The 13,460-nt window shown below is 39.3% G+C and overlaps 1 protein-coding gene across 4 annotated transcripts in view; it reads right to left on the minus strand.

Moving 5' to 3' along the window:
* The window catches only part of LOC101155372 (neurobeachin), a 215,693-nt gene that overhangs the window by 126,233 nt on the left and 76,000 nt on the right, over positions 1–13,460 (minus strand). For all 4 annotated transcript variants that reach the window (XM_023961238.1, XM_023961236.1, XM_023961240.1 and 1 more), the window contains exons 16-28: positions 13,137–13,234; positions 12,658–12,750; positions 10,903–11,011; positions 10,734–10,815; positions 10,499–10,622; positions 9,078–9,270; positions 7,994–8,959; positions 6,035–6,252; positions 5,787–5,940; positions 4,581–4,761; positions 2,165–2,265; positions 1,783–1,890; positions 1,363–1,531 (exon numbers count right to left, since the gene is read on the minus strand). In XM_023961238.1, the coding sequence (XP_023817006.1) occupies positions 1,363–1,531; positions 1,783–1,890; positions 2,165–2,265; positions 4,581–4,761; positions 5,787–5,940; positions 6,035–6,252; positions 7,994–8,959; positions 9,078–9,270; positions 10,499–10,622; positions 10,734–10,815; positions 10,903–11,011; positions 12,658–12,750; positions 13,137–13,234 (2,596 nt within the window). The remainder of the gene's footprint in view (positions 1–1,362; positions 1,532–1,782; positions 1,891–2,164; positions 2,266–4,580; positions 4,762–5,786; positions 5,941–6,034; positions 6,253–7,993; positions 8,960–9,077; positions 9,271–10,498; positions 10,623–10,733; positions 10,816–10,902; positions 11,012–12,657; positions 12,751–13,136; positions 13,235–13,460) is intronic.

Raw genomic sequence — 13,460 nt, forward strand, 5'->3', positions numbered from 1 at the left:
AAAAAGTGAACACTTGTCAAAAAGACTGGAAATAGAGGAGTAATAAACATTTTATTTTATATTCCGGTCCTAAATGAATAAGCCAAAGTACAGACAGAATCCCAGAACATGATCTTCAATCCCTCTCAAGCTCTGATTCTCAGCTCATAGTTGGTTGTCCTTGATGTAAATAGCAAAAGAAAAAGTATCTATAGCTTCTTAGACCTAAGGCTACATCTGTCAACATTTTTGACAGACATGTGGAAAGTAATTTCACATGCTCCTCTAATATTTTAAAATGTACTCTTCTGTAATATTTTTTACAAAAACATACACATTAAAAACTAATCAGCATTTGACTATGTCATACAAGAAACTGTGCTTTTCCCAAAGAACTGCAAAAGTACCTTTTTTGCAGACAGATTCCAGGTCAACCTGACCCAGCAGTAACCTAGATGCAAGGGCAGCCATATTAATATTCAACACACGCCCCCTAACGAGGTCAGCGAGGCCTGATTTAGCCAGCAAGTTGTCTGGGTTCCGGATCCATCAGACAATCGTGTGCCACTTTCTGTCTGGAAAATTCCCCTATTTTCTGGTAAAATTTATGAAGGCAGTAGCGTGCCTTTCTTCTCCCAGGAACCCCTATGATCCCATTCCCCTCTGGTGGATTGCTTGCCTAATGGGCACTGACAGATAGGGCTGAAAATAGTGAGCCGGGCTTCACCGCCCCAAAAACTCATAGTAGATAGACAGCATGCTGCTGTTTCTCATTTTTTTCTCAGCTTCTCACACGTTATCTTCTCTTTCTTTTGTCATGCTTGCTCTTAGTTCTTTAAATTACACTTCCGTGTGCTGTTCAGCTGCTCCCTTCTTCTTTCTTTACTCCTTTAACCTGTTATCTGCATGAAAGTTGATAAAATACACTAAACTGAGAGCTGCAAATGGATATTAGTGCTGCAGCAGACACTCCACCAAGCCCACGCAGGCAGTTAATAATTTCCTTTCAAATGATTAAATGTATGATTTATGAGTTGAGGCACTTACTGCCTTCCTTTCAGAACAAATCTTGGTGCCTATTCAAGTTCATAACCACCAACCCCAGGACCAGTCTATTTTCCTCCTCATCTAATTCTATGTGTTGTAATTAGTAGCACTCATGAATAAATCATAGATGCAGAAGTGGAGTGCCAGCAGGGTACCTCCATTTTTTTTAATCTTTCTTCTCTTTCTTTTTTTGTAGATTTAAAATTGGAGGCCAGGGATAAAGAAAAATGGATCACAGACGGTTGGTGTTCGAGCGCTCAAAGCACAATCACCCCAAGATAAAGTTATGTAAGCTTCACAGTGGATGTGCAAGGGGCGGGACACGATAGACAACACCTGTTCTGGTTGGGTGTGTTATTTCCTGAGCCATGCTGGGGTGCGAATGGCTGCTTATCTTGGCAGGCTCTCGTTGAGGCTCAAGGATGTCACGGTATTTGGAGACCATGAGGACAGAGATGAAGTACACCACAGCTAAAGCCAAGAACTGTGCTTGCTTACTGTCGTCCTGTGGAGATCAGAAAATTGTTACTTTTTCAAAGGAAAAGTCCTTTTGCTGAATTCAATTCCTGAATTATTGTTTTACATTGAAAATTAAAATGAGTCACTTAAACCCCCTGGAAAGGGGGTTCGGTTATTATCTAAATCTGCACCTCATAACAGTATGTCTACTGCAATGACAACTTTTATCACCTCTATCAATAAAAGTCTCTGCGACAAAAACATGTATGGATTACACAATAAAGCTTTATTGCCCACCACATCACGAAACACCACAGCTCGGAGTCGATTGATGTCCTCATCCTGCAGAAGGCGGTCAGGGTTCTTGATTGGAGACAGGTTGTTAGGGAGTCTCTCTATCGACGGCTGAAGTGGGCAAAACAATTTTATTTCAAGTTCCAGGCAAGGTATTTTTTCTGAAATTGTGCTAAATTTGTCATCTGTAATATAAAAGGAAACAAATGATGTTGCCTAATTTTTTTTTTTACTTAGTATTTTTTGCAGAAGATGTATAAGGGAGAGAAAAGACACAAAAAACGTTCTTCAACATATAACTTTGATTTTATGGGCATTTCAAACAAAGGACTCATAGATCAGTGTTTGATTACTTTAACAGGGGACATGCAACATGATGACCTACTTTGCTGTAAGTCCCAATATTTGGCTTTTGCAGGAGTTCCTGAGTCTGGTTGCTGTGTCTCTGCCTGCACTCCAGGCAGTTCCTCACAGCCACACAGCACACTGTGTACAAAGAAAGCACACAGACTTCACATTGGTTTCTTTCTATGGTGAGCACTGTCAAACAACATGCTTTAGATTCAAAAGTCACATTTTAATTCAACAAAAAAAAATAAACAATTAGATAGTTACATAGTACTACATAAAACATGGAAGATAATAACATAGTAAAACAGTAAAAATGTAAACTTGAGCAGAGTGCCTTGCTACGTCAAATGTGTACCTATAAAAAGTGATCTTTAAAAAGTTTAATTTTTTTAAATGGATACCGGGAAAGCTGGCCGGACACTCAGAGTTAACACCTTCCACAGCTTTGGGTGCGGAGACTGAAAAAGCTTGCTCCCCTCTGAGCTTCGTCTTCAACTTATCTACCTCCAGGATAAGTTGATCTGAGACACTGCACTGCCAACTGTTTCATATTTTCAAAAATTCAAAATTTTGTTTTTGGACATTCAAGACATTTTACCAGGTTTGTGGTAAAAGCTTTTCTTAAAATCAACAGTCTCATTTAGAGCTAGAATCTAGAAAATAAGAAAGTACTGTATAACATTAATGCAAACTTATTTGGCTCTATACATTTGATAATAGAAAAACTTGACTTAAGAGACACAAAAATAAAATCAAATTGCACTGTTGGGTTATTTTAAAGTTCAATGAATGTTGACAAGTAAGGCTGGCATTCATTGTCGTTATTTTGGAAACAAAAAATTAAATTTATGTTCTAAGATTAAGTGCTAGTTGTAGATTTTATGAGGATTTATTAAGATGGACCAAATTGTTTGCATCTTTTTCCCATTTTGTTTACATTTTGTTCCAAAATGAGTCATTTCTACTTGTTACACTAGCTTTTTTTTGACACTGTATTCAAAATGAATGAAAACTTGGTAAATAAAAACTCAAAAAAAACAACATTTGCTTAGAACTAGCAAAAAATATTTATTGGGCTTCTTTCTAACAGTTAGCTTTTTAAGCTTATTTTTTTCCTTTTGAATGATTGAGTGGAACTCCTTGCTTTTAGATTTTGACATCTTGTTATAGGATTTCTTGTTAAGTAAAAATTACTTGCTGCATGGACACGTTTTTATGACATTCTAGTGATTTTTCTTCTTAAGAGTAGTGTTCTTCTATTTTTGGGCCACCTTATATAGCAGTGTGGAGAAGCTTAGAGGCACGAAGGTGAAAGTTAATCTAAACATTTAAAACAAAAAAAAAATAATCTAAAATGTACTCTAAAATGCACAGGACGCCGCAGGGAAGCCAGGATTGTTGTGGTGTGGTCCCTCTTTCCAACGCAGACCAGAACACAAGCAGCAGCATTCTGGATTCTGAAATTAAGAGTTACCGTAATCCAGCTGAGATGTAATTAAAGCTTGGCTCACTGTGTTAAGAGCTGCTTCGATTTGAAGCAGCTTCACCTTCACCAACTACCCTAAATAAAATAAAGATAGACTTTACCACAGAGCTAATATGGCATCAACGTCCATTTCAAAACCCAGATTGGGCATATAATGTTCAAGATGTGGAACTAGGGGACCCAGATCAACTGTAGACTGAGCTAAACGTAAATTAAATGTTGGCGACATGCATGACTTCATCAAACCTAATCATTTATTTCTGATGAGTTTTTGTTTCAGGCTGACAGGAGAAGTAGAGCAAGGGTAAAATCTGCAGCCAGACTGATTTCACACTCAGCCGCTGATGAGGAATCGTATAGGTGCAACAATGATAGTGAAGTTTCAAGGGCCACTTCTCATTCGGCATACTGCAGGCACAAGTCAACATTCAAATCAGCAAATGGACAAAACCACTGACACAAACAGGTTTGGCTAAATATGCAAGATTTCTGCACTTCTCTACTTAATTTTGGAAAAAGTAAATTATGTTGTTTTTAACATTCTGAATTGATTCAAATGTGTCACTGACTTAGTGAAAAAACAAAAAGGGCAAAGAAAACAACAGTCGCATGAAACTTACTATTCAGAAACAAAAAAGGAAACTATTTGGAGGAACAGTCTTTCAATAAGGGAAATCAACCTTTCTGCTCATCACAAATTCCAAAAGGATGTGTTTTATTAGAGCAAAATCTGGTTAATTCAACAATTTATTTCAAGACTGTTACAAATTCCTGTATTCATTATTTAGTTCCTATTCAAACAGAGGATTACTTTGGATTAGAGGAATGATTTGAAATGACTTAATGAATAGTACTGTACAAAATATATAAAGACTATGTGAAGGAATTTCTCACTGAGACATGATGTAAAGGCTTTTAGCTTAAGTTTAACACCGCATCATAACCAAAGACTAACAGATCTTACCCAGTCTGAGGCACTGGCGCATCAGGCCACCAGATGACATGTTCTTCTCAGCTTCAATCTCACTAAAGTTCAGGGAGCTTGAGAAGACCAAGACCTCAACCATAACCATGAGACGGGACAGAAAGGTGATGGCGGTGTCCGAGGACATGCCCTGCGTTGCCTCCATGTTTTCCAACTCAGTCTAAGATAAAAAAATTAAAAGATAAATCAGAGGTGGAAAAAGTTTTCTTTTTTTAAGTATGGAAAAGAAAAATATGTTAATTTTAGTAAATCTAAGGAAGTAATGTTAAGAATAAAATTGTATGAAAAATAATATAACAAATATTTAGCAAACTGTTAGTAATTTAAGTTTAAGTCCCACTCCGATCATCTTTTGATTTATTTTAAAGTGTTCCCAGTAGTCTTTTGATTAAGATTAGGCCATTTTTACTCGAAATACAAAAACCTGCGTCGCTTTCTAGGACACTGTTTCTGCAGAGCACCTCTGACTTGTGGATGGAACCGCTGGTGTGGAGTAAGCCCATCTCTACTTACCATCATCCACCTGTTTACACGCTCTCCCAACAGCCCCTCACACCCCAAACCTAACACTACAATGCCAAAGAACAATAGCGAGCAATATTGGAGCTATCCAGTCGTTCAGTTTGATCCAGATTCCAGCTCAGACGAGGAAAAAGACTACTACAAGCTTTTTCAAACTGTTTTTTTTTGTCTTCTCCTGATTCAATTAAAGAAATACTAAGACATGCAATTTCAAGCTTTTCAATTTATGTCCTCCATTGTGGAAAAAAATGCCCAACAGCATGTTAAAAACATAAAAATAAAATGTTTTTTCATTGGAGTGGGTCTTTAAGAGTCTAATAAAAGTGATCCTTTGGCCTTTAGACAACTATGTGTTCTAGATTTTTCATATGAGAGAAAACCTATCCGTAAATAAAAGGAGAAGCTTATGATAGAAAGAAACAATAGAGAAATGAATACATGTGACATGAAAATAAAATCATGAACGATAAAGAGAACAGGATAACTGGACATGAGATAAAGTATCAAACTGACTTATTTAGATTAAATATCAGCATCATCATAGTAATAGGTGTATGTAACCCTATTTGATAAGCATGAATGAGCATTTTGTCAACAGATTCAACATAGTTAACCACCACTAGATGGCAATATTCCCCTTTACTGACATCAGAGGGAACTCACTGAGGGGGACGTTGCTGCTGAGAGAAGTGGCAAAATCCCTCCACAAGCAATAATGATGTTGTCCACCATTTGTGAGATGAGGTGGATGGTGTTGTGGACAAAGATGATGTTTTCATTGCTGTTAACAAAGTCTATAACTGATTTGGTGGACTGGCTGCAGAGGAAAAAAGGAGAAAATGCAGAATTATGATCATCATTAAAATCCCTTTTTTGGATCTAACCAATGCACATAAAATAAATGAACACACCTCCGCCATACATGGACGTCGCTCTCCAGTGCAAACAGCAGGTCGGTGAGCAGTCTCTGGTGCGTGGAGGACCATTTGAACTCGGGGATGCGAAACATTGTAGTGCGTGGGCCAGGGCTGAACTGATGTCGGCGCTCCTCTGTTGTGGCCGTCCCCTGAAAGCCCAGGTCCACACAGATGTCTCTTTCCGTCTGAGAAACCAGGCGTCCATGAACGTTCTGACGGGAGTCACATTAACAGATAAAACAAGTGAATTTTCAGAATGCAAACGGAATCATCCGCATCATGAGGAGGAGGGTTGTGTGTTCAGGTGGCATTAAGCACAAGAGCCATTTTTGTCATAATAAAAAATATATTTTTTCGAAAAATGACCTCATAAAAGCTTTTTAAATCCAGTTTCATGAAAATACATGCCCTTCAAGTAGTTTTGACATGACGACACAAATGAGTCATTTAAATATTGCAAAAAATATTTTTAAAAAGGCACAGCAGTGGACCCCCGCCCCCATCAAAAGGGGCCTCGCTTCATGAAAGGAGCAGAGCAGCAGAGCAATGAATAAATCCCAGGTGATTTTTGAACAATGCTTTGTGTCCTCTCTGCCCTCCTGATCCCTCAGCTAACGATTCCAGCAGCCCAGTTTTCTGAGTCTCAGGGGGAGGATGCCTGAAGTGCACCAGGCCTCCCTGTCCCAATTACTAACTCAGTAAGGGGAAATTAATGATCTTGGTGGTTCTGTTAATATGGAGCTGTTCACTGAGGACCTGCATGTCCTGAAAATGACCCTAGTCTTCCTTCAATGGTTTTGCTCTGCCTTTGCTCCAACATTTTATAAATTACGTAATCACCTTATTTCTTCCATGTAAGAACTTTGAAACATTTTTGCCATAAGAAATGTTGATAAATCTCGACCCTGTCTTTTGTTTACTCGATGTTCATTTTCCTTTGGTATCAAACCATTGAATGAATGAGAGATGTTGACTGAGTAAGTGTAATGGGTAATGGGTTCTGGCTCCAACCAAATTAAGTCAATTCAGTCACCATTTATTCGCAATTCAGACGGCGCCATGTTGGAGCCAGATGATGTCAGTAAGCAGTGATTAGTCCAATTTGCTTTGAGTCATTGCTTCTATGGCAACCGCCCTAGTCAATCAGTAGTGAGCTTGTTAGAAGTCTATATACCCTTACCACTGAAAGCAGGCTCAGGAGAATCTCTCAAATGTTTCTAATGCTCTTAGGGGGGGTTAGAGAGCACTACCTACATTTATTACTGCATCTGATTGGTCAGTTGCAATAAATAAATAAAAAGATGAAAAAAATAAATAATTTGCAGGTCCATGTTAAAAACAGAATGGGTTTTCCGACAAATAAAATGAGTGATAGCTGTTTATTTATCAACAGAACTCTGAGATTTTGGCATACTCAGTTTAGTTTTTGGTTACTCAGTTTAGTTCTCTCAAGCTACGTTCACGCTGCCCGTTGAAGTGACCACTTCCAAGGAAAAATGTAAACATGCATAACGTGTGTTTTGGTTTTCTGCGTTCGTGTAAGTTTCTAGGACACGAGCTCTACATACAAAACGCGTGGTCATTGAAAGGACCACAGATTCAAATTTGGTAATAACTTATGGATGACGTCCCCTTTAGCTCAGAAAGTACCAACCATTTGAAAATGGATCATGGACGAAAAATTAATAAATGCGGTTTATGTCCGGCCGGAAATATGTAACACCAAGTTGGTCATATAACAGAATGGAGCTGTGAAAGAAAAAGCTTGGAGCGCTTCGGCTTTTCACACCAAACGTCTACCAGCTGTAGGTGGTGGACTTGCGTTAGTAAATAGTAGAAAAAGAAACCAAGAAGAAGCCCCTCCCCTTTTTGTCAAATGTGAACATCATATGCTAAACACACATCATATACCTGTTGCAAACGAAGCATCATCACAGTCAATGTTATACTAACCTGTGTGGTGGCTGTTGTTCGAATCTTTTCTTTGTCTTTGCCATTCTCCAATTTTCCTGAGTCAGAAGTGTTGATTGTTGTATCTGATCTACTGCTAGTGTTTTCAGTCAACCGGTTCACTTCAGGTGTATCCACAACCTCTGGGACTTCGGTTAGATTATTGGGTTCGGTTGCAGTCAGAAAGCTAATACCTTCAAGGAGCAACTGTTTTTCACCCTTCACTGGGACATCGGGTAAAGTGCTATTTGTCACGTTAGATAAAAGACAGAGTTCATTATCTGGCCTTGAGTGAGAAGGCATCTCTGAACGCTGAAGCATTAGAGCTTCATCTGAACTGAGATCAGGTATCAGCTTGTCCTCCATGCTGCCTTTAGCTTTAGGGAACAGGAAGTTATTGCTGTACAGGACCCCTTCCCCATCATCCAGTGAGATAAGAGGTGTAGCGTCTTGGTCGTCCATATTGCTCTTTGGCAACAACATACAGCTGACATTATTGTTAAGCTTTTCCACTGCAGTGCAATAAACATTATCTAACAGAGAATCAACCTCTACTAGAGCTCCATTTTCAGATATTCCCAAAGTTTCACAGGGAAAGTCTGCATCGTCCAACTTAACCTCTGTAGCCTCCACCTTTTCAGCCTTGATATCCACCAGAAGGTCATGAACTTCAACCCTGACTCCACCTACAGTTCCATCTGGCCCTTTGAAACTCTCCTCAGGCCCTCTCCTGTCTGACAGCAGGTTGCGAGACTCGGCACTCTCATATTCCGTCTCACTTTCTGGTGTTTGGGAGGTGTCGTTCATTTCTTTCATTTCCATGACACTCTTGATGCCTGAAGTCTGAGCAGACAGACCAGAGATGGTGCTGACCAAACCTTTCTTCCCTTTCTTAATATTCTCCTCCTCTTGACGCTGATACTCTTCGTACATCTTAGCCAGGTACTCTTTATGTGCCTCGTACGTCACCTACAAAAAAAAAATTCATGATAATTGTATGGGAAAGGTTTTTTTGAAGGAGATTTGCAGAAGAAATGTATCCCTCAGCAGCAGAGGTCAGTGTTTCTCTTTGTTGTGCAACACTCACCTTAGAGTGGGCTATCGAGAGTGTGTCCACCCATACACGCCATCCACCCCATTCATACTTAATAGCGTGGTAGAGAAGAATACGGAAGATGTTGTACACCATGTCCGAGATTTTCTGCTCCTCTGAGTTTTTAGGATTGATGTAACAAAGAGAAAACATCCAGTCCTGCCACACGGAACACTGCAGCAGACACCTGCAATAGACACATACCCCCGAATTAAGAGAAAACATTGATTGTTCCAAAGTTGATCCTTTCATGGTCAAAAGTGTGTACTTAAACTGCTACTTTTCTACTATCCAAAGCAGTTTACAGTCATTTCTTCTGGTCCATCCACTCACACGACGCCATATACATGCAAACCAGGCAAGGACTGCAGAATCCAAACTGGATTTTAGGACCATCTGATAAGAGGATGACCCCTCTACCTGTGCCCCATGGCCGCTCCCATCACTTAATTATCAATGAAGGAGTAAGGGATGATTAAGTAATCTGCAGCAGCTTTTATGGACCTTTTTAAATATTTATTTTTAAGTAATTAGTGGTGAGCTCGGAGTAGAACTGCTTCTCCACCACATCGAAAGGAGCCAGTTGAGGTGGCTCGGGCATCTAGTCCGGATGCCTCCAGGACGCCTCCCTGGAGAGGTGTTCCGGGCATGTCCCACTGGGCGGAGGCCCGGGGAAGACCCAAGAGACGCTGGAGAGACTACGTCTCTCGTCTGGCCTGTGAACGCCTCGGGGTTCCCCCAGAGGAGCTACAGGAAGTGGCTGGGGCGAGGGAAGTCTGGGCATCTCTGCTTAGACTGCTGCCCCCGCGACCCGGTCCCGGATAAGCGGAGGAAGATGGATGGATGGATGGATGGATAGTGGTATAGTTGCATTTAATTTAATATTAATTATGGGACTGGTTACATTTGTTGCACACAGTTAAAATAATTTCAAGAGTACTAAATTATATCTCAGCATTCTAAGCATTTGAACTTATTTCCTAGTTTAAGACATTATGTTAAGATTTCAAAGGATTTTTGTTTTGTTTAATTTGGGTCACTTTCATACTAAAAGATCTTTAGAAACTAAGAAGGTGCTAACATAACACCATTATATGGTTTAAATATGTAAATACATTTGTTAGGTCATGATTTACTAAGGTTATACAAAAAATGTCTACACAAATTTTCTTTTTGCAAATTTTTAAAAATGTGAGTGTACATCCCATATGCATCAACTTTCTATTAATCTTAGGTAAAATGTTGATCAGTCAATAATTTCCTAATTCTTAAAAATACCACTGAGTGCAAATCATTTGCTCTAAATCTCTAAAGATTATATAGCATCAATTGTAGGGAAAAAATAACCAAATTGACCCCCAAATAAAATATTTAATAAATAATTACTAAGTAAAAAGCGATTCAATTCTGCTCACCGTCTGTTCTCCCGGCTGCTGCTGAAAAGCTTGATCATGTCTGAAAGGAAGAGCCGCCGAACTTCCATCAGCTCAGAGCTCGGAGCGCAGTTCTTCAATAAAGTTGCAACCACCTTGAGAATCACTGACACAACATTTGTGCAAACAGAAACAAGCACACTTTCTGTCAGTTTTAATGAAATAACTCACATTTATGAACAAGAAAAAACAAAACTGCAACACTGGGGACGCATACTTGGATTCTGAATTTTCACAGTGGAATCAGGTTCAAGATGAGGTTTGTGAACCACTTGGGTGCACACCTGTTCTGTCAGGATCTAGAGCAGGAATCAGAAAGAACATCTGTACATAGACACTAATAAAAAGAGTGTTGCCAACGATGTGAAAGTTAAATATGTTCTTACCTCATAAAGAGTGTTGTATATAGTGACAGACAAAGTGTTGGTGTGGATCATGAGCTTCTCACCCAGAAGAGTAAAAAGGCTGTGTGTATGCATGATCTCCACTTTCCTTCTATGAACACACACACAAACAATTGAAATGGTAAAACAGGATGTTGGGAACTTTCTAAGCTAGCTGGAAAAGAAAAAGTGTCATCAGCCTGCTTCCCTGTTTTCACCCACGGCAGCTATACGTGTTGGATTTAAAAAAAGAAAAGGTCAGGAAATATCTGCCATCACAAATGGGGTATAACTGCTTGACATGCATTAGATAATGACGTTAGCCTGTCAAGAATGGCTCCAGGATACAAAGGTAAAACTAAGGTGAATGGGTTCAACAATTACAAAGTGCACCTGTAGACAGCACGAGGACTGTAGCTATAATTGCCAACTCTGTTCCACACAGTTATTATAGGTCTGTAACTTTAACTTTAACTTCTTTTTTCGTGATTGCATTACAAGTATACAAAATAGCCACAAGGCATCTGAACATTTGAGCATAAGAAGCTTTTCCTCCCCGTCTGTCTGCACAAATGAGAGTTTTAGAACAGGAAAACTGCTGAAACACAAAGCAAAGGTGTTCAAAACAAGCTATATTAGTTTTTATTATTTTATTATTTTTTAATAAATAAGGCTCAAGAACTTAGATAAATGTCATTCAATGAGAATATTAAGTACAATACTATTGTAAAGACATAGTGAGAAGCACATACTTTATTCTAAAACTACTAATCCAAAATGTCATTGTGAGCTTCAGACAGTATTTTAGTGCTACCTGCAATATCAAGCCAATCCTTGTTGTAAAACCGATATATTAAGATCGAGTGGCAAACACATAAGAACCCATGATGACATAAGTGTACATTCACAAAAAATAATTCTGTGGTTAAAATATACCATTTTACTTTAAAGAAAAATGGGTCTTATGGATTAAGGTGGCTGTATGAGCCTCAAAGGAACTGGAAGACACACCCGCGTTCCTTTTGAGATGCGACCGCTCTCGCCTATGACCCTCTATGGGCCCGGACAACCCAAAACCCGCAGGCCCCATACAGGTCAACCCCTATACAGGTGTATGTGACAAAGGCATAAAACGGTGTCAGTGGTATTAAAGTAGCTGTAACCCTAAAGAACCGCATACGAATTTAACGAGTTCCAGAATTGTCCTTTGACATCTTTAACATTACACATCCTTTTTTTTTTCCCCACTTGTGCCACAAGAGACATGCACTCATTAGAGCTTGAACTTACAGTACGTTCTCTTCGAGATCAACACTTTAATATACATTTTTGGTTATCTAGGAATGTTCTGGTCAGAGTTGTCATCTCTGCTTTCTAACACAAAGAAAAAAAGTTGATGTGCTCCCATAGCAGTGTGTGGTTTATTATTTATTTTGCTCTGTGAGACTCTGGGTTGACCTTCCCCCCACTATTCTCTAATGGGAATAAAAAAAAAAAGGGCAGAACGCCAAGAAACTGAGGTGTTCCATAAAGGAGAGCATGGTAATTTGCAAAACTGGCACCTTGTCAACCGTCTTTTGATTACCGTGACACAGGAGCAGATGACTCATCTCTATGAATTTAAAAGCTGATTTATGAATCTATAAGCGTCCATTGTTTTTTACCTTTCTGGAGTTGCTATGGTCACTGCATTGGTGCTGAAGCTAAACATTAGAGGGGGAACAAAACCTAGTTACATTTCAGGAATGGATTTCTTACTTGTGTCCTAAGTGCTTCAAGAAGTAGGCAAGGACTTTGAGGGACTGAACACGGATGTTTTCACTCTTGGAGGCCAGGAGCTTGTAGATTACCCTAAAACAAACACACATCAGCAAAATCTGGCCTTCAGAGACATTGCTGTCACTGAAAAGCACAGAACTAGCTGTCTGCCAGCCTCTTTTTACTAGAACAAATTTGCATTAACATTGAATGTAAATCTTAATGAAAACAGCTCTTGGAAGCGCACACATGTGCATATTTGATTTTTTCAAAGATCACGCAAAGCAAGTTTGATTGTTCAATATTGTGAAACCAATGTGGCAATATTGTTGCTTTTCTCTTTCCTCAATTTATGAATTATTCATGCATTACAGGTGCATAGCGACAGCCAAAGAATTAAGTGTTTAGATTGATGTTAGAAGATCCCTGTTCATTTTGTGCCTAAACGGCATGTCTTTAGTCTTCCCTAAGGGGCTCACCGTATTCCATTTCTCTGGTCAAAAGCAGGGATCATGGAAGCTGGATGCTCAGACATGAGAGCCACCACCAACTGCAACACATCATGCAGATTGTCATCCTGAAAGGCAAAGCCAGATAGGAAGATAATTACGGAGATGGAGGAGCACAAAAGGGAGCAGAATACAGCTTGTTCACTGTGCCGTCTGTTCTATATTAAGACGTAATTTGTTGGATCTGCTATTGTCAAGGGTGCAGAAGTACAAAAGGGAGCATGGATCAGAGCAAAGGTGTCCAGGTTTCCCCCCAGAAATGTTTTTCAGTCATTCACTGGCATCAAAAAACAC

This window comes from Oryzias latipes, chromosome 13 (genome assembly GCF_002234675.1).
Source record: "Oryzias latipes chromosome 13, ASM223467v1".
Classification (NCBI taxonomy): domain Eukaryota; kingdom Metazoa; phylum Chordata; class Actinopteri; order Beloniformes; family Adrianichthyidae; genus Oryzias; species Oryzias latipes.